The 24161-nt window shown below is 51.7% G+C and overlaps 9 protein-coding genes across 9 annotated transcripts; 6 read left to right on the forward strand and 3 right to left on the reverse strand.

The window, feature by feature from the left end:
- Positions 1-57: 57 nt before the first annotated feature.
- PENARI_c020G08351 (serine/threonine-protein kinase) lies at positions 58-2550 on the reverse strand (the record flags this gene model as incomplete). Its single annotated transcript, XM_022635060.1, has 3 exons — positions 58-1220; positions 1276-2108; positions 2174-2550. The coding sequence occupies 3 exons, from the start codon at positions 2548-2550 to the stop codon at positions 58-60; spliced, it is 2373 nt and encodes a 790-aa protein (XP_022485197.1).
- A 1423-nt stretch (positions 2551-3973) lies between these two features.
- On the forward strand, positions 3974-6132 carry PENARI_c020G09058 (uncharacterized protein; the record flags this gene model as incomplete). Its single annotated transcript, XM_022635072.1, has 2 exons — positions 3974-4732; positions 4804-6132. The coding sequence occupies 2 exons, from the start codon at positions 3974-3976 to the stop codon at positions 6130-6132; spliced, it is 2088 nt and encodes a 695-aa protein (XP_022485081.1).
- A 338-nt stretch (positions 6133-6470) lies between these two features.
- Positions 6471-7794, forward strand: PENARI_c020G08137 (histidine phosphatase family protein; the record flags this gene model as incomplete). The annotated part of the gene is made up of 4 exons (XM_022635055.1): positions 6471-6557; positions 6647-6859; positions 6923-7165; positions 7267-7794. 4 exons carry the CDS (start codon positions 6471-6473, stop codon positions 7792-7794), a joined length of 1071 nt encoding a protein of 356 aa, XP_022485165.1.
- Positions 7795-8040: 246 nt separating this feature from the next.
- PENARI_c020G12420 (mitochondrial 54S ribosomal protein uL22m) lies at positions 8041-9076 on the reverse strand (the record flags this gene model as incomplete). Its single annotated transcript, XM_022635130.1, has 2 exons — positions 8041-8978; positions 9040-9076. 2 exons carry the CDS (start codon positions 9074-9076, stop codon positions 8041-8043), a joined length of 975 nt encoding a protein of 324 aa, XP_022485218.1.
- A 771-nt stretch (positions 9077-9847) lies between these two features.
- Positions 9848-13845, forward strand: PENARI_c020G02741 (U6 snRNP complex subunit PRP24; the record flags this gene model as incomplete). Its single annotated transcript, XM_022634968.1, has 3 exons — positions 9848-12409; positions 12473-12706; positions 12760-13845. The coding sequence occupies 3 exons, from the start codon at positions 9848-9850 to the stop codon at positions 13843-13845; spliced, it is 3882 nt and encodes a 1293-aa protein (XP_022485161.1).
- An 853-nt stretch (positions 13846-14698) lies between these two features.
- PENARI_c020G12550 (uncharacterized protein) lies at positions 14699-15629 on the forward strand (the record flags this gene model as incomplete). The annotated part of the gene is made up of 4 exons (XM_022635133.1): positions 14699-14798; positions 14892-14953; positions 15090-15380; positions 15441-15629. 4 exons carry the CDS (start codon positions 14699-14701, stop codon positions 15627-15629), a joined length of 642 nt encoding a protein of 213 aa, XP_022485052.1.
- Positions 15630-16182: 553 nt separating this feature from the next.
- Positions 16183-17551, reverse strand: PENARI_c020G03922 (DUF3500 domain-containing protein; the record flags this gene model as incomplete). Its single annotated transcript, XM_022634980.1, has 2 exons — positions 16183-17258; positions 17338-17551. The coding sequence occupies 2 exons, from the start codon at positions 17549-17551 to the stop codon at positions 16183-16185; spliced, it is 1290 nt and encodes a 429-aa protein (XP_022485182.1).
- Positions 17552-18245: 694 nt separating this feature from the next.
- Positions 18246-19343, forward strand: PENARI_c020G00935 (cupin domain-containing protein; the record flags this gene model as incomplete). Its single annotated transcript, XM_022634931.1, has 2 exons — positions 18246-18548; positions 18609-19343. The coding sequence occupies 2 exons, from the start codon at positions 18246-18248 to the stop codon at positions 19341-19343; spliced, it is 1038 nt and encodes a 345-aa protein (XP_022485162.1).
- Positions 19344-19670: 327 nt separating this feature from the next.
- PENARI_c020G11706 (Zn(II)2Cys6 transcription factor) lies at positions 19671-22243 on the forward strand (the record flags this gene model as incomplete). Its single annotated transcript, XM_022635118.1, has 10 exons — positions 19671-19815; positions 19872-19935; positions 20022-20805; positions 20855-20888; positions 20939-21056; positions 21115-21135; positions 21190-21524; positions 21576-21750; positions 21801-22092; positions 22148-22243. 10 exons carry the CDS (start codon positions 19671-19673, stop codon positions 22241-22243), a joined length of 2064 nt encoding a protein of 687 aa, XP_022485050.1.
- Between the last annotated feature and the right edge of the window lie 1918 nt (positions 22244-24161).

Consider the following 24161-nt stretch of genomic DNA (forward strand, 5'->3'; position numbering starts at 1 on the left):
TTGTGTATGAACAAGAGCCAGATCCCCCACGATAGTATAGTGATAGTCAAGCCTGGTCTAACTCGCCACAGCCAGCTGGGCCACGAGATCAGACGCTACATCCAGGAAGGGGTAAGGGCTGGTGAACTCCTTCTCCTTGTTCATGAAACGCTTGCTGATGGGATGCCACTCGGTGTCGCCATTGGCACGGATCACGTTCTGGTAGCCGTCGCATTTGAAGTCGACCATGTAATTGTTTTCTTCAAGTTGGTACAGCTGGATATCGATGAAGACCCAAATACCGTAGGTAATGTTTGGGAGTCCGCTTTGTTGGTTGGCGGAGGAGGCTCCTGAAGTGAGGCCGCTGTCTGGTGCGGAGGAAACGTGGGAGTCTTTGCTCTTGTCTTCTGTCGGGGCGGAGACGCCTGAGATGTTGAAGCGGCGGCGCAATTCTTCTAGGTCGCTGCGGCTGTTGTAGACGCTGGTGGAGGCCCCTGGTGCTTTGATGCCTTCTTTAAGCAGGCGTGCGCGGATGAACCAAGGATCCTTCGGGATGTAGTAGTCGGAGGGCAGGTCTGGATATTTGCTCTGCAGAGGTTTGGGCTTATCGGGGGAAGAAGTTGCATCAGGGCCAATGTTTGTGCCTGATTCGACGGGCTGGATATCCCACAGTCCACCCTGGGCGGCAATTGCCCGGTACAGGTACAGCATGGCCTCATAGGGCTGGTTCCGGGACCGAATACCGAATTGCCACTTGCGGCTTCTCTTTGGTTGTTTTTCGAGGGGTTGGCCTATTGGTGGCTCGAAGCGCAGCTTGTCCAAATCAACAACACTGCGTGAATGAGGTTTCAGTGCCCGGGCTGTGGCAGCCTGCTCTTCGGCTGACATGTCCCGATAAGCAGCGCCATGGCCCTCTTGTTCAAGATGGGCCCCTTCTTGGCGCCGTTGCTCAAGCATTTCGTGGCGAGCTCTTTGCTCTCGGTCACGTTGTTCCATGAGCTGGTCATGGACATATGGCAAGCTAGTAGGGAGGATCCGGACATGGCTGATGCGAGGTTCTTCTTCGGTGTCTGCATGCTGGGCATCCTCCGATGGCTTACGGCGAGAGACACTTTGAGTTCTGTTAACGACAGCGGCAGGAGTCGCTTGGGTTCGAGGAGCAGGTGTGCGGTCTGCGGACGAAGGTGCAGCGCTCCTCTGTTGAGAAACATTCTGAGCCAACAAATTATCTTCCGTCGGGGCTATTACAATTCTGTTAGCGAAAGGCCGCGGGGAAAAGGCTAGTTGAGATCTCACAATTAGTCTGCATCATCTCATTCTCGACGACGATGGAAAACGCATCCTTGATTGCACTGGGCTCAGGGTGTCTAAGCGCTTCCTCAATATCCTCTCTGCCGTAGCCCATGCTTCGTTCAAGCTTCGAGACTGCAATGCGATGTATCTTATGCTGGACTGGCGCCGGCTTGGCGGGGTCGAGTTTGCCGTTATCAACCTTCTTCGGATCCACACCCGGCGCAATGAACTCTTCGGGTGGTGGTTGCAAATAGGGAGGGAGGTTCTTGAGAAACCATGGGTCCTGTCGGATCTCGGGGATGGTAATTCGGTGAACAGGGTGGACCTGGAGCATCGACCGGATCAAGCGGGCTGCTCCAGAAGAGATGTATCCAGGAATGTGGAAGGTGCCCGCGGCGATCTTCTTAAAAAGGGCAGGGATATAGTCATCATCGAAGGGCAATCGGCCCACCAACAACACGTAGAGAATCACACCACAACTCCACACATCCACCTCCGGGCCCGCGTAAAGCTTGCCAGAGATAACCTCCGGGGCCGCGTAGTTTGGACTACCGCAACTGGTCTTCAGGAAATTTCCGTCCGTCATAATATTACTCAACCCGAAATCCGCAATCTTCACGTTCTTCTGGCTGTCGATAAGCAGGTTCTCGGGCTTCAAGTCACGATGGACAATCTTGTGTCGATGGCAGTATTCCACGGCGCAGATGATTTGCTGGAAGAACTTCCGGGCTTCATCATCACCACACCTTCCCTTTCGTACCAGGTAATCGAACAACTCGCGCTCGGCGTATTCCAGCACCATCACAATATCGGTCTTGGTGGCAATCACGGTATACCTGTTCGGAAGCTATGGGTCAGTCATATGAAACGACAATGGCACTTGAATCGCGGGCAATCGTACAATTTGATAATGTGAGGGTGTCGGAGCAATTGCAAGTACTGAATCTCTCGCTCCACACGACCAACCATGTCTCGGGAGAGCAGCTTGCGTCGTGAGATGATCTTGAGAGCCACCTGCCGGCCACTTGGCTGGTGAATGGCGAGCTTCACCTTGCCGAAGGAGCCCTCACCCAGTATCTTCACGGTCTGGTACTGGTCGAGGCGCTGCATGTCCCGCGTGGTGGAGGGGGACTGTGTTGGATCCTCATTCCTGACGGTCGGCCTCGATGGCGGGGGCATTGCCATGGCGGAGGGGTTAGGAGGTGCCCTTGGACGACGATCACGGTCGGAGGGGCCAAGGGGGATGGCGAGGTCTTCCTCATCGAAAGCGGCGGCCATGGTAGAGAAATGACAACGTGACGTGATTGATTTTCCGGTTCGGCCGCTGCTGACTGTACGGGGGGTTTTGGCTTTCTATTTTTGCCCTCAAAACATTGCCCGGTGCCAATCAGTTGAGTAGTCTACTCTCCACAACAGAACCGAGGGTGGATCTGGAAGTCTGGCGGGGGATGAGATGGAGGGGTTGATGAAGGTGGCGGGAGGATGAAGAGAAGGGCGTTGGGGGAGAGGGACAATCACAAACAAACAACTTGTTCAATGAGGTTTCGAGCCACGACAGACGACCGACACCTGGGCAAGTCTGGGGAGCCCTCCAGTCTGCCCCTTACTAAGCTGCTCCTCTCCACCTCAAATCTCACGATGTTCCTCACGTGGGCGTACACACACGTAGCCAACAACCTCAACATTTATATTATCAGTATGAACTATGTTATAATTATGAACAGAAATGAGTCTCTCTCGTTCAGTCATTTATAGTGACACCTTGATAGATTGCATTTTCATCTTTGAACTACTAGCTTCAAGCAAAGATATATATATACAGCCAAGTCTTCAACATCCACATTTTTCTTATCAATAGCCCTAATGCACCTCTGCACCTTGTTTTTGATCAAACGTTGGTCTGTGTTATCCACTAGCCAAATCCAACGCGAGCTGTGTTTCTTTTTTAGTTAAAGAATTTTCCATGCCGAGGCTCCGAGTGCAACTGTGTGTCATGGATAGTGGGTCAAGACCCAGATGAATGTGGCTTAAAAGTCAATTGATCGAGATTGTTCATATTCATACATCTTCCGAGGTATCTGGAGCTATATCATCGGGCAATTGAAGCAATGATACTCCATACTGTCCCACTCTACATGCATACGGCTCAGCCAGTCAGCCCTAGTGCTAATCAAGTGGGCTATGCATAAACACAGCCTCTGATTCTTGAGCATCTCATCGAGAGATCATAAAATGATCACAGATGTAATCGAAGCAGATCTGGAGATGCAAGATACACATCATAGTAATAGTTACATTCCCAAGGTACCTAGATCACCATATTAAACAGTATGGCTGGGGCAGTACCCCGGGGGTTGAGTCATATTGCGGCTTAGAGCGATCAAGCGGGGGGTCGGGGTCTCAAAAGGGTTTAGTGCTGAGTCGGGGACCCCGAAGAGGAAAGGCGCCTCTGACAGCCCAGCGCATACATAGAATCAACGGTTGCCTCAGGTCTGGCGTTCTTCACCTTCTCCGGAAGCCAATACATACTATACAGCCTTAGGCCTCTCTTCTTTACGACCTACCTAGACTCCTCTCTCGGCTTCAACGACCAACTCTTGCCGACCCTTATCATCTCTTACCTCCGTCTCTCTTTGACACTCAATTTTTTCAATTCTTAGATACCCCAAGTGATACCCATTCTATTCGTGGTTTTTCAGTTATGGCTTTCGTTGGAGATCAGTTCTTCCCCCAGATGGATGCAAGCCCTACCGAGTGGGTTGACTTTGATCAATTCCTCGACCTTCCTGCCGGGTATGGGGAGGTATCGCCCTCAGAAACTACCATCTCTCCCCAGGATTTGACTCTACCTTACGAAGATGATCAGAGCTTCATCTTCACTCCCTCTCCCTCCGAGCCCCCGCAGTCCACCTGGACAGGTATGACCAACTACCACCTGACCCAGGAGGATATGATGGGCTACTCGATGGATGGAGGGTACATGCCAGACCCCGCTGCGCCTTTGTTCGACGATGATTCCGTCTCGGGGTACAACCCGTATGACAGTACAATGGCATTCCGGAATCTGGTGGAGGCGCAGGCTGCCGCCGACCCGCGTGTCGCTTCTATCAAGGAGAAGCGCCGCGAAGCAGCAATCGCATTGCATCTCCAGCGTCTGTGTGATGCCACCGCTCTCGATCTGGATATGTCTTCGGACTCCAACACCAGCTTCTCATCCCCAAGCTGGTCTGACTACATGCGCGGAAGCACATCCCCTCAACCCGCGCGCCCAAGCCGGGAGAACACATCCGTCTCCGGGGCATCCCCTCCGGGAGCTATGGAGATGGTTCTTGACCTCAACATGAACGCCACCGCCAACGTTCCGAAAAAGCAGAAGCCTCGTTCTCAGGCACAGAGAGAGAACTACATCAAGGCTCGGAAGTATGGTGCTTGTGAGAAGCACAAGAAGCAACACAAGCGAGTAAGTTCTGAGCATTTCATTGACCCTTCTGTCCTGGAACTTCTTTGAGCAATGCGCTAACATGCGACTAGTGCAACTGCCTGGAAAAGGCTGCTGCCCGTGCCGGAGTCACCGACGTACCGATAGATGCCGCGTTCCAGGAAAGGCCAAGGCAACCAATGCTTCATGTGCCAATTCTCCCCGAGGCGCGCTATTCGGGAACCATGGGCCACGATCCAGTCCTCAGCTCACCTCAAGTACTCCCGACCGTCAAGGCGATCAGGAAGCCAGCAAGCAGTTCTTCGGGACACGATCCATCGATGGGACTGCCGGCTGTGACTCGATCTTCCAGAGGGATTCTTCAAACAACCGAGACCCCAAAGAGCACATCGGCGGGACACTATACGGTCCTTGTATCTGGGAAGCCAAAGTTCAAGACCTCATCGGGTCACGATATTGTTCTTTCTACGGGGAAAACGGCTGCGAAGAATATATCACCGGGACACGACACGGTTCTTGGATCTGGAAAACCAGTTTTCAAGACCTCATCGGGTCACGACATTATTCTCACGTCGGGAAAGAGTGCTGCAAAGAGTACATCACCGGGACACGATGTCGTTCTGCCCGAAGGAAGACAATGCAATTCCACCTTGGCACCCCAGTCAAGTTCCGTATCTCGGAAGCCCGCTGGCAATTCGAGTCTGCGGTGGCGCGTATCGACCCCAGCGTCGATTGGTGGTGTTGCCACTTCCACTGGGGGAGAACTTCAACAGTCGTCATCCAACCAATCAACCCCTGGCCAGGTCTGTCATCCAGTACTGGATGTGCGGCCGAGGACTACTCGGTCATCTCGTACCGCGGACAATGTCTCTATCCCAACGACAAGCGTACCAGGTACACTTCAAGGACCGATCCCAGGGGCTATTGCCGGAAACCAAAGGTTCCGTCACTCCCCACTGGCAGTCCGGAACTCTGGTGTCATGGGTGTGCGTTGGCACGATGGTCAGCACAATGCCTTCGAGGCAGTTGCCAGTTCAGCCGCACCTGTCTCTGGCGGGTTGCGATCAGTACCAAGGGACCAGCTGCCCGTGCCGTCTCGGCGCGGTGCTCCCGATGTCTTTGGAAACGGTCTCTCTCGTGTTCCGACAGTCTTTGGGAATGGCAGTTTTGCTATCCCAACGATCTTTGGAAACGGCCTCGTTCGGTCGCTTTGCGAAAGTGTTGGCGGTATTACTTCCACTATTGTTTTGGTGCTTTCTGGTGGTCTCCAAAACTCGTCGGGTGTCTGGCTTTCGCCAGCGTCCTTGGCCTCTTCTTCTGAGAACATGATCAGCAAGTGCCTATCTTTTTCTGGTAGACATTTAATGTCTGCTAAGAATAGCTTACATCTGCTCGGTATGCGGACCACTTGGTTCGTATAAAGAACGGTGCACGTGTACATGGAGACATGGCGCTCAATGTTGGAGGCAGAGCGCGCTTTGCAGGTTGATGGGTCGGATGAATGTTGGGCTATGAGCCATGATACCATTGTTTCATATAGGAAAGGCGTTTAGAGCAGACTTGCTGTATGGGATTAAAATCTTCCCAGATGATAAAATTACGAATTTATTTACAATTGACCATTCAAAGTATCCACAGTCCACCGTATACAGTATGCAGTAAATCCCCAAGTTGGCTTGTCCCGCCAAGCTCAGCCCCACGTTGCGCGAAAGCCCTAAAGCTTCCCGTCCATCCAACATCCCTTTCTTCTCCAACCATCATGACGGAATTGAAGTACCGCTACAGCACACTCCCAGGCTACTTCCTACAGGATGACCCGGCCACTGATCCAGCCACCTTCGACTATGTAAGTAATCCAGGGACACAGGCCTTAGCAAGCCCGGTGGAGCCAGGCCGTGACGTACTCAAAACACCAATATCTAATGCACCAAACAGGTCAAATCGGACTTCGGCCTAATCGCCAAGTCCTACGACACAGAAACAGAAACAGAAACCCCCCAAACCAGCCAATGGCAACGTTTTAGTGAACACATCAAAACACTGAATGACAGCAACCCCCGCCAAAATTACAAGGTTCTCTTCCTTGGACGGCACGGCGAGGGCGTCCACAACGTCGCCGAGACTCGTTATGGCACGAAGGCGTGGGATGTTTGTGGACCCATGGCCCCAACATCTCCTCAGAATAGAAGTTTTATTAACAACCACGTGTAGGAGTACTGGTCTCTGCTAGACGGAGACGAGCACGGAAGCTGGGTTGATGCCCGCCTTACCGAGAAGGGTATCTCCCAAGCAAAGACTGCCCACGCTGCTTGGGACGAGCAGATTAAAAAGGGTGTTCCGGCGCCGCAGTCTTATTATGTTAGCCCCTTGAACCGGTGTCTGGCTACTGCGCAGATTACTTTTGCTGGATTGCCTATTCCTGGTACTGAGCCTTTTAAGCCGACTGTTAAAGAGGTAGGCTCTTTCCCTGCCCCTTTTCTTTCTTCTTTGAAAGGCCTGTAATAGACAAGTCCATGTCTGTGATGAATATCTAACATTAATCCTCAACTTCCCAGCTCCTCCGCGAAACAATGGGCCTACACACCTGTGACAAGCGCTCAGCAGCATCGGTCATCGCAGCCGAGTACCCAGAGTACATTATCGAACCCGGCTTCACCGAAGCCGATGAACTATGGGACGCGAAGACGCGCGAGTCAGACCAGGACCGGGATGCACGACTCCGCCGGTTCCTTGACGATGTCTTCGCTACTGATGAGAATGTATTCGTCTCCATGACTGCGCACTCCGGTGCTATTAGTAGTATTCTGGAGGTTGTTGGGCATCGGCGGTTCCCGCTTGCGACTGGGGGTGTTATTCCTGTCGTTGTTGTTGCTGAGAAAGAGGGGCCACCACCTGCACCGGCCCCTGCGCGGGATCCGGAGATGATGAGGACTTCTACGGCTGTGCTTATGGCTTTGCTTGAGCGGGCTGATGGGGATGGGAGATTGTCGAGTTTGATGAGTGCTGTTTCTGGGGGAAGGGCGACGAAGGAGGAGATGGAGGAGTTTACGGCGATTGTTAATAAACAGGCTTTTCCTAATTAGGGGAAGTGAGGGAGAGGTGATGGGGTGATGGGGTGATGTTGAAAATATTGATGGGAAATTTATTCAGTATTGTACATGGGTCGCTCGGCTCCGGGGAGATGCGAAGTCGAGAGCGACTTTCTCTGTCCCAAGATGCAAATTCTCGCCTCCGAATCGGCTAATGGCAAGACAAATGAAACCAGAATGGTCCAACGGGCGAAAACAGAAGAGCTAGATATAAATAATACAAACGCCAAAGTATCACAATTACCAGCTGTAGTACTGGTTCTGTGTGGGGATCTTGCGGTCCGGCAGTTGAGTCCAGAGCTGGTCGCGGCGAGCACGCTGGGCTTTGGCCTCGCGGTCCTCCCACTCGCGGATGCGAGTCTTCTCCTCCTTCAACAGAACCGAGAGACCTGTGGTAGGGGGACGCATCATGTTGATCTGGCCACGAGCACGGTGGTCCATCTCACGTCCGTACGGGCCACGGTTAACCCAGGCTTCCTGGATGTAGATATCGGAGGGGTTGGAGATCTTCTTGCGTTCGCCGTTCTTGAGGATGACAGTGATAGGCTTGGCTTCCTTGCCAGCCTCGAGACCCATACCGGAACGGACAATGGCAACGTTCTTGGCGTGTTCGAGGTGTCCCAATACATCCTGGGCGGCCTTCTTCTTGCTGAAGCGCATCTGGAGAATGGCCTCGTCGATGTTCTTGCCGGCGATCTGTCGGGCTAGAGGACCCAGCTTCTTTACCGAGGTCTTGAACCAGTGGGATTTCGAGAGCGATTCGCGCTCGGTGCGCTTGATCTGGACTTGCTTTGGTAGACGGCCTCGCTTGCGGATCTCGCGGACGGCCATTTTCCTCTCCCACCGCAGCTGGGAGTTGGGGTCGGGAAGGAGTCCTCGTTGTATACGGCCTTGATCGCGCTCAGATGATTCTCCGGCTGCGTGTTGCGGCTTGGAGGGCATTTGGGCCTTTGTCGGTTGGAAGTCGGACCCGAAGATCGAGCTTGCGCCTAGTGAACCTTCATCCTTCTTGGGGGCCGAGGGTCGCTGGGTGACTTTGGCTCTGCTGCCGCCACCGATCATATTCTTCAAGCCGGACCACCATCCGCCGGAGGAGTTGTCGACATTAGAATCTGCGTAACGAATTGGGGTTGAGGCTAGCGTTCGTCGAGGCACGAAGGTGACACCGGTCCGGGCTACTGTTGGAGAGAAAGAGGCAAATGTCAGTGAAGCAAGAAAGTCAATTGGAACCCAGCATACCTGTGCGGACCATCTGCCCTGAAGTATAGAGTGCCATGGCTGTTGATGTTGTTGATGCAGAGAGTCCGGGAAAAAAGATGAAGTTCCCTGCACTTGTGGTCTGTGCGGGATGCCGGAGCCTGAGGCACGAAGTGTGATCGATCACAATAGCGTCAAAGAAGCAACTTGCGACTTGGTGGGAAAAGGCAAGAGACACTGATAGATTGTTTCTCTATAGCTTTGATTTAAAGGTTATCCACTTGCGCACTTCTTCTTCTTTTGCGCATCGTCACTGTTTCTCTACCTACCCATCTCCACAGTATCCACTAGCCCTCATCCTCAGTTCTTCTCTCTCTTTTTTGTCTTTCCCCTTCATCCCTCTCCCCTTCCCAGGCCATCTAGCCTGTGGTTCCCATCCTCTCCTTCTATCTGAGATCCTTCAACGCTCTTAAATCTCACCTTGCGCTCTTGCCTTCGGCTCGGCCATTCTCCGTTAGTTTCAGAACCTCCATTCCTTTGGATCTTCGATTTCCCGACCTACCATCGCCAGATCAACACTGCGAAAGAAAGGCTACAGTTCGTCGCGCAACCTGCGTCGTGTACATATCCTACGTCATTTGCACTCGGAATAACGAGGGGGAATCTGGACACAACCTGCGCTGGTCGATGCAGGAATGGACGTGTTGTTGAGGAACTTCAAGACTGTCGTATGATCTGGATCTCTGCTACTTCCAGCACTATCCGTGGATATTCGACGGTGACAAACGTTTCCGGTACTTTTGTCCTTAACCTCTCAACTCTAGCGATCTAGCTCCATCTTCCCACCAACATGGACATCAATTCACTCCTCTCGCCGGACTCGAATCCCAAGTCTGGAAATTCGACGCCCGTGCCCGCTCCCACGTCAAACGCTTCCCCCGCCGCCGGGCCATCTCCCCACAAGGCTATCCAGAGAGCTCGATCTGGCCCGAGACGGAAGGGAAAGACTTCGTCGCCCCTCGCGCAGCAGGTATACGCGCCTGCTGGGATCCCAGAGTCTTCACCTACAGATGGAGGCTCCTCTGCCGGAGCCAAGGCCAGCGGCGGAAATGGCACATCACCTGTGACCGAAGGCCCACCGTCGCGACAAGCCTCTACACCCGGGATGGACACTCTGGCCGACCTGGCTTCGATGCAGCACCACCAACCGCAACGTCCGAACGCTGCTAGTATGCTGCGAAGCACCCAGTCTTATGAGCACCAGCTGTCTCCCTCGACCATTCACCCCCACGTAAACTCCGTCAACCACAACACCCCTACCTCCCGAATCTCCTTCGATATCGCGATGTCTGACGGACGGGATCCTTCCCAAAGAACCTATGCTGCGACCTCGCTCGATCCGGAAGCGCAGCGGTTGGCGACTGAATTATTCCATCGGATTTCCTTGAATCCCCACACGCACGATGCCCACGTGCAGTTCATCGGACTGCTGCATGCAGGGTTCGTGAACCACGTGTATCCTCCGAACAACCCTGATGTACACGGCGACCCACGACGCTACGACTTGCTCAACGACTTGAAGACAGCCCGCGAAGAGATGGACAAGCTTTTCGCTATGGGAGAAGATCTCTGGGCCGAATGGATTCAGGATGAGAGTATGCTTGCTCATGATGTGGACAGCCGTATCGCTGTTATGGAACTCTGCCAGCGATCGGTGGAAGAGGAGTTTGGCAGCACAAAACTCTGGAATATCTACGGCGAATGGGTGCTTTATCTGTACCACTCCGCCCATGGCGAAGCTAGCTCCAGCCAGTGGACTGAGGAAGATCGGGCGGTTGGCCGCGAGGTATTCACCTGGCAGTCAGTCTTGCAAGTGTGGCAGAGGGGTGCGGATGCTACCAGATGGAGGATCAACAATAGCCATCTGGTGTGGGACCGCCTGCTCGATCTGTATGCCCAGGATATCGCTCGCGCGCCTTCGCAGGAAAAGATCAACCACCTTCGAGGACTATATGACGTTCGTCTGCAGACCCCCCATGCTACCTGGGATCAGACTTTCCAGAAGTTCTCGGGCTTTGTTTCGACCTATTACAACTCTAAGTATGAGGAGATCATGTCAGAGACCGTTGCTCGGGCGGCGGAGCCAAAGGCACTTTACAACGCACGAGAGGAGTTTGAACTTCGCTTGGCCAAGGTGCAAGAGTCTGGTGACCGTGCCCTCGAGTGGACTGTGTACTCCGATTACATTGACTGGGAACTGACTCGCGATCGACGGAAGCGAGGAGAATTTAGTTTCGACCTCGTCAATGCTATCTACCAGCGCGCCGTCCTTCACTACCCCACCGATGTGTCGCTCTGGGAGGACTATGTCATGTTTCTCATCGGCGAATCTCTCAACCGCCGTACCTCTACTACAGCAATATCGACTCTTGATCGTGCGACTCGTCATTGTCCCTGGTCCGGAAATCTCTGGTCTCAGTATCTCTTGAGCTCAGAGAGAGAAAATCAGCCGTTCAATATCATCGCTGACATCAAGCACAAGGCTACTAGCACTGGACTCCTTGACGCTGGTGGACTGGAGGAGGTTCTAAAGGTCCACGTCACTTGGTGTAGTTACCTTCGCCGACGTGCCTTCCTCCCTGACTCTACGGATGAAGATCTGGATGTCGCCGAAGTCGGCATACGCTCTGCCATTGAGAGTGTGCAGGAACTTGGCGAGAAGAAATACGGCCCGGCGTATCAGGGCGACCCCCTCTTCCGCCTGGAGCGGATCTACATTCGTTTCTCCAGTGAAAGCGGTAGCTGGGACACCGCGCGTGAGACCTTCAAGGGCCTTATGGCCCGACGTGGTGGCAGCTATGAATTTTGGCTCGCTTACTACGGATGGGAACTCATCTGCTGGAGCAAGTTCGTTCAAGGAGAGGCAACTGTGGATGCTGCGCGCCGAACCCCCAACCCGAGCTACGCTACTGCCGTGTTGAAAAAAGCGCTCAAGCGGACGGATTTGGATTGGCCGGACAAGATCGTCCAGACTTATATTACTCACTGCGAGGATTATGAGGACTCGGATGAGCTACAGCTTGCCGTGATCGAGACCCGCAAGGCAATGAGAGCCGTTACTGCTCGCAGAGAACGCGAGGCACAGGAGGCAGCGACATTGGCTCAGCAGCAGCAACAACAACAGTGGGAGGCTGCGATGGAGGCTGCTCCTTCTCACGAGAAGAGAAAGCGGGACGATGTGGAGGATATGCCAACCAGCAAGAAGGCCCGCAATGAAGGAGCGGATGCCAAGGAGGAGCCGAAAGAAGAGGCACCTGCCGTTCTCCAACGGGACCGAGAGCACGCCACTGTGATTGTGAAAAACCTACCTCGCGACACGACTGAACATCAGGTTCGGCAATTCTTCCGTCATGTGAGTTGTCTATCAAGTTCAAACAGTTCAAATCTTTTGGATATTTGCTGACTATAGCTATAGGTCGGTACCATCAACGGCGTCCGAATGCTCCAAGGAGAGGACAAGAACTCCGAGGTTGCGATCATCGAGTTCGAAACCAAGGACGAGGCCCTTAGTGCTGTCACCCGTGACCAAAAACGCTTCAATGACACCGAGAATGTCATTGATGTACAGATTGGAGCAGACACGACGTTATGGGTCACCAACTTTGCCTCAACTGCGGATGAAGAGTACATCCGCAGCCTCTTTTCTAAGGTATGCACTTTTTGTCTAGCTAGGCAACACTCTTACTAACTTGTGGTGATTAGTACGGCGAAGTAGTTGACGTTAGATTGCCCTCCCTCAAATTCGACACTAGTCGACGCTTCTGCTATGTGCAGTTTGCTACCTCAGCCGCGGCCCACCACGCTACAGAGCTCAATGGAATGCCGAATGAAAAGGGCAGGAAGCTTGTTGTTAAAATCTCTAACCCTGCGGAGAAAGCAGCTCGCAGTGGCGCGAGATACGATGGACGAGAGCTCTACATTGTTAACATTGACTGGAAGGCCAGTGATGAAGATCTCAAAGAAGCATTTGCTCAGTATGGCACCATTGAAAAGGTCCACATTGAGCGCAAGGCCGATGGTGGTAGTAAGGGCTTTGGCTCTATTGTCTTCTCTTCTAAGAATGAAGCCAATGAGGCCCTCGCAATGCATGAGAAAATGTTCATGAGGCGCCCCCTTCGTGTCGAACTTGCTCAGGCTGGTGGCCCGGCCAAGCGCAGCACCCACACCGTCATCTCTCAAGTTGCCACGGCGGGATCACCCTCAGTCGAGGCCAACGGCACAGGCCCGGACGATCTGGAAGTGCCGGTTGGTGAGCACGCCCAGCGCACAATTGCCTTGATGAACATCCCCGACACCGTTAATGAGGATCGCGTCCGCGCCCTTGTTGAGCCATTTGGCCACTTGGTCAAGATCTCTCTGCGGCCGGATCATCAAGGTGCTGTTGTGGAGTTTGTCGACATCCACGACGCCGGCAAAGCCTCGATGGCGCTTGAAGGGAAGGAAATTGCCCCTGGACGCCCGATCCATGTTGGCAGGGTTTACGATATGAAGCAACAACACGCTGAGCAGAAGACCAGCAAGGTCACCTCCCTCAAGCACGAAGCCCCAACGAAGAAGACGAACCTCCAGCCCACCGGTCCGATCAAACGCCCCCAGCAGCCTGGCGCGCGCGGAGGCCGGAAAGGTGGTCTTGGACAGAAACGATACACCGCAGCTCCCAGTGAGAAGCAACCCCCTGCGCCGGCAGGTTCCGACAAAATGGACACCACTACCGACGGTGACAGTGGCAAGCCCAAAAAGAGCAACGACGATTTCCGCGCTATGCTTCAAGGAAGCCGCCCGGAATGAAGTGCAAGTGCAATGACAGTTCCTGGCGCAATTGTTTTATCCTTACTCCTTTGATACGGAATGTATCTGGCAGGCGTTTTTTTATTATTGTTTCTGGTGATCTTGATGCTTGATGCTTCGCTCTAGATCCGCATGTTCTCATCCGGGTCGGTCTTTCGCGCCATGCCATGACCTCTTCTTTTTTTTTGTGGCACCATGCTGTCGTGTATATTATGACTGTATTTTGCTCCTAGTTCTAATGATGATGTCTTTTCCGAAGGGTTGTCCCTTGAGGCTCCCAAAGAGTGATTACTTTATTACACATGGATATTCTGTATACAGAGTACACTTGTTCTGGTATCCCTGGTCTGTATTGATCTATTCTATCTAATGTAAAATAAACCTGTAACATATGACCATCTGTAAGTCTTCAGTGGGACAAAAAGCTTGAAAATGTACCTACTGCAGAAAATGACCCGGCATCCGATTGGACCCAGAAACATGCGCAGATCGTCATGGCGCATTGACATCTGCCTTGATTTGGTCTGCGGGGAAGTAGAGTTTTGCACATGTCTTCACTCAACTTAAGTTGTAACTTATACTCGTACTTCCAAGGATTTGGCCGAATCCGTCTGTATACCTCGTGATCTCTAGCGGTGAGCTTATCGGCCCGCATCAGTCCCCGGACCCTCACTTAGTACCACATACCACAGACCACCACCCCTCTCCCTTGTTTCTCTTCCTCTCTCAACTAGTCGGAATCTTGGGCTCACTTCATATTGCCTGCATACGTTCGTCCGATGCGCAGGTCGCTATCGCGCGAACCAAATCCTATCGACACATACTCGATCAACTCCAAACCAGACAGGCAGCGATGGACTTCAACCTAGTGCCTCGCGGCACTGATCGAAACTACACGGGATTCTTCACAAAGACAATCGTCTACTCCGCGACGCTTGTCATATTCCTCGCTTGTAAGTAGCTATACTTGGGACGAGGATACCAGCCAGCCCAGCTGCGTCAGGTAGGCAAGTTGTAACTCGATACTAACCAAACCCGGCGAACAGCATTCGGTCTAACACTTTCCTCGATCATCATCCCAAAATGGGTCAGCTATCACAGTGAAAAGGTATATCTCTGTCTTGTCGCGATCGACAACCTTCATTCTTCAAGCTCCCCAAACTCCCCAAGCTCCAAGCTCCAAGCTCCAAGCTCCAAGCTCCGAGATTCAAGGTTCCAGACTAACACTAATCGCTCCACTCCAGCCCGCCCACCATTACTCCTACGGTCTCCACCACCGATGCTCCTCCCTAACGGATACCTGCGAAAGCTTCCCCCAGCGCGAAGATTGCCATGGCGAAGATCGATACTTCTGCTCGATGTGGCGGTCTGTCGGGTTTCTGATGTCCTTTGCCGTCGTGCTGGAGGGTATGAGCATTGTCGCATACCTGGTTATTCTCTCTGGCGGGAAACGGCTGCGTGAGAATGGGTGGGGTGTTCTCAGTTTACTGGTTCTGACGTCAGTTGTTGTGCAGGCGGCCAGTATGTCGATAGTGGTAAGTCGACTCTGCTTTTTGTTGCTGGTGGAATCGTAAACTGATTGTTCGTGTTTGCAGGCATACCTGTTCGATAACGAGGATCGCTTCTTTGTTGGCTGGAAACTGGACCAGTCTTGGATCTTTTGCACTGTCAGTTGTTGTATTGGCCTTTTCTGCGCGGGCGCGGTTATTGTGGCTGCCAAGGTCCTTCCTTCTGAGGGTGGGTATGAGTTGATTCCTGATCATGATGAGCTTAGCGTCTCTTAAAATCTGCTTTCGGGTATCTGGGAGCTATATGCGCACACGGATGATGAACAGGGCAGGTGCTTATGCTATCATACGCCATTTTTGTTATTCTTCGGGGTTGACTGTGTTTCATTCCTTTATTTCTTACTGTATCTCATATTTTTGGGCTATCTCTGGGTTTGCAGATTGTTTCATGTCTAGTCTCTTTCGTCTTTTAGCTATGATTTTTGGCGTTTAGGGTGGATTTATCGTTTTACCCTCTGGAATATGCTACGACTAATTGGAATGACGGACAAAATGACATATCTGTTTCTATGAACATCTCTGATGTATCTATCACTGGTTCTCGAGGTCATTCCGGGTCGTTCAATCAATCATATCTTCCTGTATCGTTTTGGTGACCTTATAGACAACAATACATCGAAATCAGCCACGCACACCAGTCTGGAAACAAGAATTAAAAAGCAGCACCGCACACGCAGCCCTAGAATGCGCAAATGACAGCAAAATGCTCCAAAATCCATCTCATACAATCAATGTACATCACAGCCAATATCCACTCGATAGGTTGGACCTACCAGACAATCTCCTTACCATTCAAACCCTCCACAGCAGGAATCAACGGCCGGAGCGCATGACCATAATCACCACCATTCGGCGTACGCAACAGCGTATGAATGTGGAACTTCTTCGGCTCCTCGTTATTCAAAAACACCCCGGAGTGATGATCAAACTCAACAAGAATCACAGGGCTCTGAATGCGATAATAGAACGGATCCTCATCCCCAAAGCCCCCAATCCAACAGAAGTATGTCTCATCCTCATGCGCGCGCACCTGATCAATCTTGATAGCCCGCGACTTCGCCGGCAGATAAAGCAAGTACTGCTCAAGAATGCCATACATGAGCCCCTTCTGCTCAGCACTAAACGTCGACGCCAGAATGCCCTCATACGGCACTTCCCGGTTATCCCGGTACGCACCACACAAGTGGCGCTGATCATCCTTGTTCCAGCGCCCAGGCGGCATAGCCGGATCCTTCATGAGAGCAAAGACCCGCGCTGAAGCCTGCAATTCCGCAGAAAGAGATTGCATCAGCTGCAAGCCCAGCTTCTCCTCGATCTGCATAATGCGCGTACCAGCGTGCGGACCCGCATCAATCTCGTTAGGCTCTGCGCCCGTAAACCATGGTGAGGCGATGATCTGGCCCTTGTACAGGAAGATGTTCAGGCACAGGTGGTGGCCGTAGAAGGACCAGCCCCACGGTCTGGTGGTCGAGGGCCGCCCGAAGAGGACGAAGTTGTAGGAGAATTCGTTCATCACTGCTGGGGACTTGACTAGCTCGCCGAGGAAGTGGTTGATGCGCATGGCGCTGACGGCTTTCTCGTAGCCTTCTGGGGAGAGGGTTGTCTTTAGCACGTTCATTACTGCGTTGCGGGTTTGCGAGTTGACTTCGTCGAGCCGGATGCCTTTGTGCGCGAGGAGAAATTCGGGGTTTGACCATGTGCGCCAGTGGGGGGAGTCGATGTGGTAGTTTATGGCTTCTTGTTGCTTGTCGTCTAGCTGGGCTGTTACTGCGTTGGTTGCGTCCACGATTTGTTGGATGGGGACATCTTCGTCTTGTAATGTGAATAGACCTGGGCGGACGTTTCCTGGGGTTTGTTGTTAGAATTCATGTATATGATATGGTATGGTGTCGAATCTCCGCTGGTGCGTTGCGATTGTACTTACCGTCGGTGGTCACGCCCTTGAATGGCTCCTGCAATAGCTCCAACCAATGCATATACAGTGCATGCAGCCATGGCGGCTGGTGTCCGGTCTTAAAGTCGTGGGCGTATTCGTGCGCATCTTGCTGGCACATCACCTCGAAGCGCTTTAGGCTCAGGTCTGGTAGGTATTGTCGGTACTCGCCAGTGGGCTTTTCCAACATTGCCTGGTTCGCCATGATTGATTGATAATACAAATTTGACCACGGAAATCTGGGGAACTGAATTGAAGAAGAGCAAGTGAGCCCCTCCAAAAGGTATTATAGCTCGCTCAAACCCCACAGCTGTGAGCGGCGAAGCTTCCCCACGTTCGTGGGGATTGTGGGAAATTTCTTACCCGTTCGATTTGGTGGCGAGTTGGGGCCGAATTGGCCAATCCGGATGGCCCGGAAAGGCATTTATCAGGTCCCTGTAGCTGATTAGTCTGGTCTTTGGGATATTGTATGCATGTCCTCAATGCGGAGGTGAGGGTTGTGCCGGCTGTTAGAAGCGAAGCCTCATGTACCGTTGTCGGAGTACAACTCCCGATTTGGCAGATATTAACCTCCAAAGACCGCTTTAGAATGAAAATCCAAAATAATTAGTTAGCTCTAGTGAAGTACCTATCGATGGATTATTCAAACATGTTTTTCTACCATTCCACCTTTTCGATCTAGTGGCTATACCCCGCCACATCTCTCAACTCTCCATCGCACTAACTTATAGCTTCATCTAAGTATATCCCAACTCCAGTTCGACTCGGATCTTCCGGCCACGGATTCTCCGCCCCTCGGATGCTCCCCCGCATACCAAAAAAAGTTGTCGCAGCTTTAAAACTCCGGACCCCGCGATCTTTTTCCACTTACAGTACTTTATCACATCTCATAGTTCATAATGTCTCTGGAATTCACCAACCAACCTCCCGCGTCGCGGATCCCATATGCCATCCCTCAATTGGAGGGAGAGCGGATCACGATCCCGGGTAGCAAAGGCGTCTTCCGCATCTTGACCTCTGCAAAGCAAACCGGTGGATTGATGGCCGTGTTCACAAGCGGTGCTGTCCTTTCCGATGCTCCAGGATTCCACTACCATGACCGCGCACACGATGTTTTCTTGGTCACAAAGGGCTTCCTGAAGCTCTATAATGGAGACCAGTGCCGGATTATGGGTCCGGGTGACTTTGCATATGTTCCTCCGGTGTGTGAACGAATTATTGAGAGAGAAAAGAAATGCGACGTATGCTAATTTCCTGGTTAGAACGTCATTCACATGCCCGACATGATTGGCCCCCATACAGAGCTTCAGGGCTTGATCACCCCCGGTGACTGGGTCGACTTCTTCCGTTATGTGTCAGAGCCCTTTGAGGGAGTCCTCGTTCCCGAAGGTGATAATCGTGATTTGAAATCTCTTCTTATTCCCAAGGTCATGGCCGCCAAGGGACAGTTTGATGTCGTCTTCCAACCGCACCATGTGCCCCCACAAGTGTCTGAGTGGACAAAGGAAGACGAGAAATTACCGGAAGGCCCGACTGGATACTTCCTGCGCGCCAACACCGGTCCCAAATGGATGCTTGGAGGTGTGATGTCTCGTCCATTTGTCACGACAACACAGAGCACTGGAGTTTGTGCCATCTCCAGCATTGAGTCGTCGAAGGATTACGGCGAGACTGTGTTCTCCAAGTATATGACTTTCCCCACGGTGGATCACTGCTTCCTTGTCATGGAGGGCGCGCTCCGGGTTAAGCTGCAAGGTGCTGATGATGCCGTCTTCCGGGAGGGTGAGACTATTGTTATTCCTGCTGGACAGACATTTTCACTCGTCTTTGAGAGCAAGTTTGTTAAGTTCCACTCTTTCACCGATGGCGATGGTATTGAATCATTGATCCACGCTGCGGGCAAGCCGTTCGAGGGCGTAGTGCTGCCAGATCAGGCACCAGCATATGAACAGTCTGAAGTGGAATCGGCCGCAGTGCGTCTGAATGTGACATTTTAGCGAGACAGCCTTGGAAAGTTAGCCGAATGTATATAAGTTAGTGAATATAGAGAGGCCACACCCCAATCTCAACAATTTCTTTCAGAACACGCAATCCAACCTCCCAAGTATGAACTATATCCCTCTAACTAACCGTTTGGCTCTAATTAATTTATTATACCCCGCATCTCTAACTCATTGGCCTCCAAATTTCACATTGGCCTGCGTTGTTCCTCCGTGCGTCACGTGCAGCGAAGCCTCCGGAAATTCCGGCCTCCTCCAGTTATCCTCTTGGACTCCACTGTGACTGCGACATACATCAGATTGCTTACAGATGATGTCTCGATAATGCAAAATCTACAGTCTCCGCTTCCCCCTGCTGATGAGCAGTCTACGAAGCGCGCCAAACGGCCACGCGCTGCGCAGGCGTGCGACCGATGCAGGCTGAAGAAGTATAAGTGCGATGAGCAATATCCCTGCTTGCATTGTAAAAGTCGGTTCCTTGCTGATCAAGCAACTTTTCAATGGGCGCTGACTAATATTCTACAGAAAGCGACCTTGTCTGCGTGTACCAGGGCAATTATCGAGAGCGCGAAAGCAATCGCTCAGCAACGTGAGTGTTCTACTAGAATCATGTTCCGCTTGACTGGACCCTGGAGACCCACATCGCACAAAAACAATTTACTAACAACTCGACAGCTATGTCGTCGACCTCGAGAAAAAAGTCGAGGAGCTGACATCAAGACTTCGTGCGGTGGAGGGCCGCCCAGTCGCCATATCGGGAACATCACCCGCTGTCCCCAAAAACCCCATCACTCAACCAACAGCCGGAGCCGAAACTACTCCATGCTCCATGCCCCGGCATGGATCCACACCCCGGGAAATAGCCAAAATACCCGAGGGACGTGAGGAGTCCGCCGAGAGCGCAGATGACGAGCTCAACGAGTTCAATCACCATACGAACGGCGTTGAATTCCACGGCAGTACATCTTCCGCCGCATTTCTTGGCCACCTTAAAAAAACGCGCGAGCCCAAGGGCCAGGTAGAACCATATCCTCGTGCAGCTGATTACTCGCTCATCTCGACACTTCACAATCCGAGCTTTTCGCCATCATGCACCGCAGGACCGGCGCAGATGCTGTCAATTGAACAGCAGAATTATTACTTCGATCAAGCTCATATCTTTATGAATGGATATTTCGAGAACATTCACTTCATCCATCCTCTCATTGATAAGGAGGACTTCCTTTTGCGCGCTAATGACTTATGGTTTAACCGATCACGTGCCCCTGAGCCCAGCTTTGTTGCGTTGTACCTTAGTATTCTATCCTTTGGGTCGTTGGTACGAGTTTGGGATGAAGGTACCCTGGCTGGCCTGGGGCGCTTCGAATGGAGTCGGAAGCTGTTTGCCGAGGCGCAGGTTTACTTGAATCATCTGCGATTTTCAAACGATATTGAGACAGTCCAGTGTCTCTATATTATGGTACGTTGTTAACACCTGTGGTACAGATCATGAGCTGACAGCATGCCAGGCGAAAATTTGCCAGAACGAACTCAATCCTAACCGTGAGTCCTCAGCCTCGCTTATCATTGTCAGAATGCTCACACAGAATCAGTCGCTTATATGTATCTTGGTCTGGCTGTGCGTACATGCCTGTCTGCTGGTTTCAATCGAGAGGTTCCGTGTCCAGGGGATAATGCGCAACGTGCCGGTTGGATATCGAAGACTTGGTGGTAAGTCACGACAACTTCGTTGCTTTTGGTCAGTTATTAACTTAGTCTGTTTAAAAAGGGGTCTGTTCTCTCTGGAAATGTAAGTCCATTGCATACTGTGGTCCTCTGTTGATATGTAGCTGATAAAATGCAGAGAAATGAGCTTCTCAGTTGGACGCCCTGATACCCTTGGAATGGATGAATATCACAATCGCGCAATTCCAGAGCGAGATGATTCCGAGTTCGCCATCATTCCATGGATGATCGATTTTGCACAGATTATTCGACGGGTATCCGTCCAGATCTACCATTCTCGCATTTCATTGCAAGAGAAATTACAACTTGCCCTTCAGATCGAAATGGAGATGGATCGATGGCTCGCACGACTGCCAGAAAAGATCAAGCCAGATATCGGTGGTTATAGATTGTCCCGCAGTGCCCTGCGTGATCCAAAGTGGGCACGAAGACAACGGCTTGTGCTGGGAATCCGTGAGTCTATCCATTATAACGATTCTTGTCTAGATTTAACACTTGTTCCAGGGTACTATAATGTCAAGATGCTACTCTTCAGACCCTTCTTGAGCCATTTCACTCGCAAACTAAGACATCCGCCAAACGAATTGGACCAGACAATTGACAAATGTTTGGATGCAGCCATGAAGACTATCCAGGTCATCCATGATATCTACCGAGTTCACACTTTCTTCCGATGCTGGTATGATATTTCCATTCAAAGACTATGCTTTTCTGCTGACTTTCATCAAGGTGGTACAACACAACCTACGTGATGTTCGCCACATCCACGCTTCTTCTTCCAATGTCCAAGCTTGGCATGAGCGCCGAAACTATGCCTCTACTCAAATCTGTGGAAATGGGTGTGGAAATCTTAGAGGCTATGGATGAGTCCGTGGTGGCTCGCAAGTCAGTAGAAATCATCAGACAATACATTAGGGATTTCCGAGCCTCCGGTGCACCCCAACCGACAGCAGGGACGGCAGAGGGCGAACAAATCCCCGTATCTGTGGAAGCAAGCCACGGGCCAGGATTTGAAGTTCCCGTGTGTTCCACCATTAACTCCCCTATCATTATTGATTCTTCTAACCCTGAAATAGGAATGGGCCTACGGCTTCGGCTTCCCGGATTACTCTTTCGAGGGTATTGCTCGTCTATTCGACGATATTGGAGGACTTCCAATGTTAGATGGGTAATCCATTTCAACGACCTTTGCCATTCTCTATGATCACATCGCTATCTCTTTGTAAATATCTATATAGTGTGCTATAAAAATTCCACACTTTGGCTGAAACAATTTGGATATACAAAAAAAGAAAACTACAAAATCAAACAAGACGATGAACGACGGGAGGCTTGTGATGCGAATACATCCGGGTTCTTCGCGACGGCCGTTTCAACCTCTTTGACGGCATCGTACCCGTACAACCATGGCTGTACTTCGGGGCATGTCCTAATAACTGTGTCAGTCGTAAGGCTTTTACGAATTTGATTCAAGCAGAGTGAAACTCACCATCGACTCGGGAACGCGCCCTTGATCTCTTTACCCAACTGCGATAGGAAGACCTGATCGCGTTTCTCCTGCTCTGGGCCATTCTCCATGTGGAAATCGTGTCTCTGTCGTGCTGTCAGCATTTCTTGCTTCCCAATATAGCGGACAGATATTCAGTACCTGTTTGAATGTTTCCTTGACGATCGATTCTCCTCTGGATTTGCGCATGCTTTCGTACAGCCGCAGAATACGAGGGAGTTGTGTCTTGTTTGTCATGTGTCCTAGCAGGAGGCCGAGGACTGCACCGTCCTCTAGTGAGGAGTTGGCGCCTTGGGCTAGGTATGGGAGCATGGGGTGGCAGGCATCTCCGCTGTTATATCACATCAGTACTGTACGGAAGTCTTCATCTCTCCCATCTGGGCTCATTGGGAGGACTCACATGAAGACAAGGTTGGAGGTATCGTTGACCCATCGTTCCATTTCACCGTCTGAATTTATCAGTTTCAGTGTTCTCATCTGGGATTGAAGGATTTCACTTACGATGCATGAGTTTCCACTTGTCTACTGTGGTGACATACTCCAAGAATCGGTTCAAACTAAGCGACCTTGTCAGCAAACATTCTCTCGTGTGATCTTTCCATGATACTCACATCGGATCCCAACCAACAAACAACTCCCGCATCTCATCAACAGAACCAGCCTGTCTCGAAACCCCAGGAGGAAGGTTATCCGGCACAAGCAGAACAATGTTAAACATCTTCCCACCACGAAGGGAATAAGCAACTGCATGAGAACCGGGACCCGCCCAGAAATGCACCTCAGGATTCTCGACCAGATCCCGCAATTCCGGATCAGAGATCTGATCCGCGTTCAAGACAATTCGGTACGCCAAATCACCCGTAGGGAGAGGCTCATCCTTCTTCCCAACAAAAGCCTCGCGACACCGAGACCAGAGACCATCAGCAGCAATAATCAAATCACCTGTGTATTTCTCCCCAGCCAAGGTATGCACAGTGGTAGTATCAAAATCGATCCGATTGACTTTTTGGCTCATGTGGAATGTACAACCAAGATCTTGAGCGCGCGCAAACAGTGCCTGCTGCAAATCGACGCGGTGCAGGTCAACAAAGGGCGCATTATACTTTGCGCGGATGTTCTTATTGAAGTCTTCTTCCTGAGCGAGCACTTCTCCCGAGTACTTATGCACAGTGAGCTTTGTTGGCTCGGCAGCTGCATCCCACAGCGACTGGGGAAGTTTCCAGTGCTTAAGCAGCAGGGATGCATTAGGTGTAATCTGCAGACCGGCGCCAACCTCTGCAAGCTCCTTTGCTTGCTCGATCACTTGGACAGAATGGCCCGACAGAGCGGCGGAGATGGCAGCGGCTATGCCACTCAGGCCAGCGCCTACAACGATAATGCGGAGACGAGCTTCTTCAGGAACCTGTTGACGCGGTAAGCGGCGGATTCGCCTGTGTGGGGAGTAGATGGACTGACCATGTTTGCGAGATTTTAGTGAACTTGTTCCGTTGATGAACAATTCCAGCAACTTTTCAAATCAGGGAAATCGTGAAGAGCGTCCAAATGCAGGCAATTTCTATCCCTTCGTTCCTCCGCCAGGTGGA

This window comes from Penicillium arizonense, assembly GCF_001773325.1.
Source record: "Penicillium arizonense strain CBS 141311 chromosome Unknown PENARI_contig020, whole genome shotgun sequence".
In the NCBI taxonomy this organism is placed as follows: Eukaryota; Fungi; Ascomycota; class Eurotiomycetes; order Eurotiales; family Aspergillaceae; genus Penicillium; species Penicillium arizonense.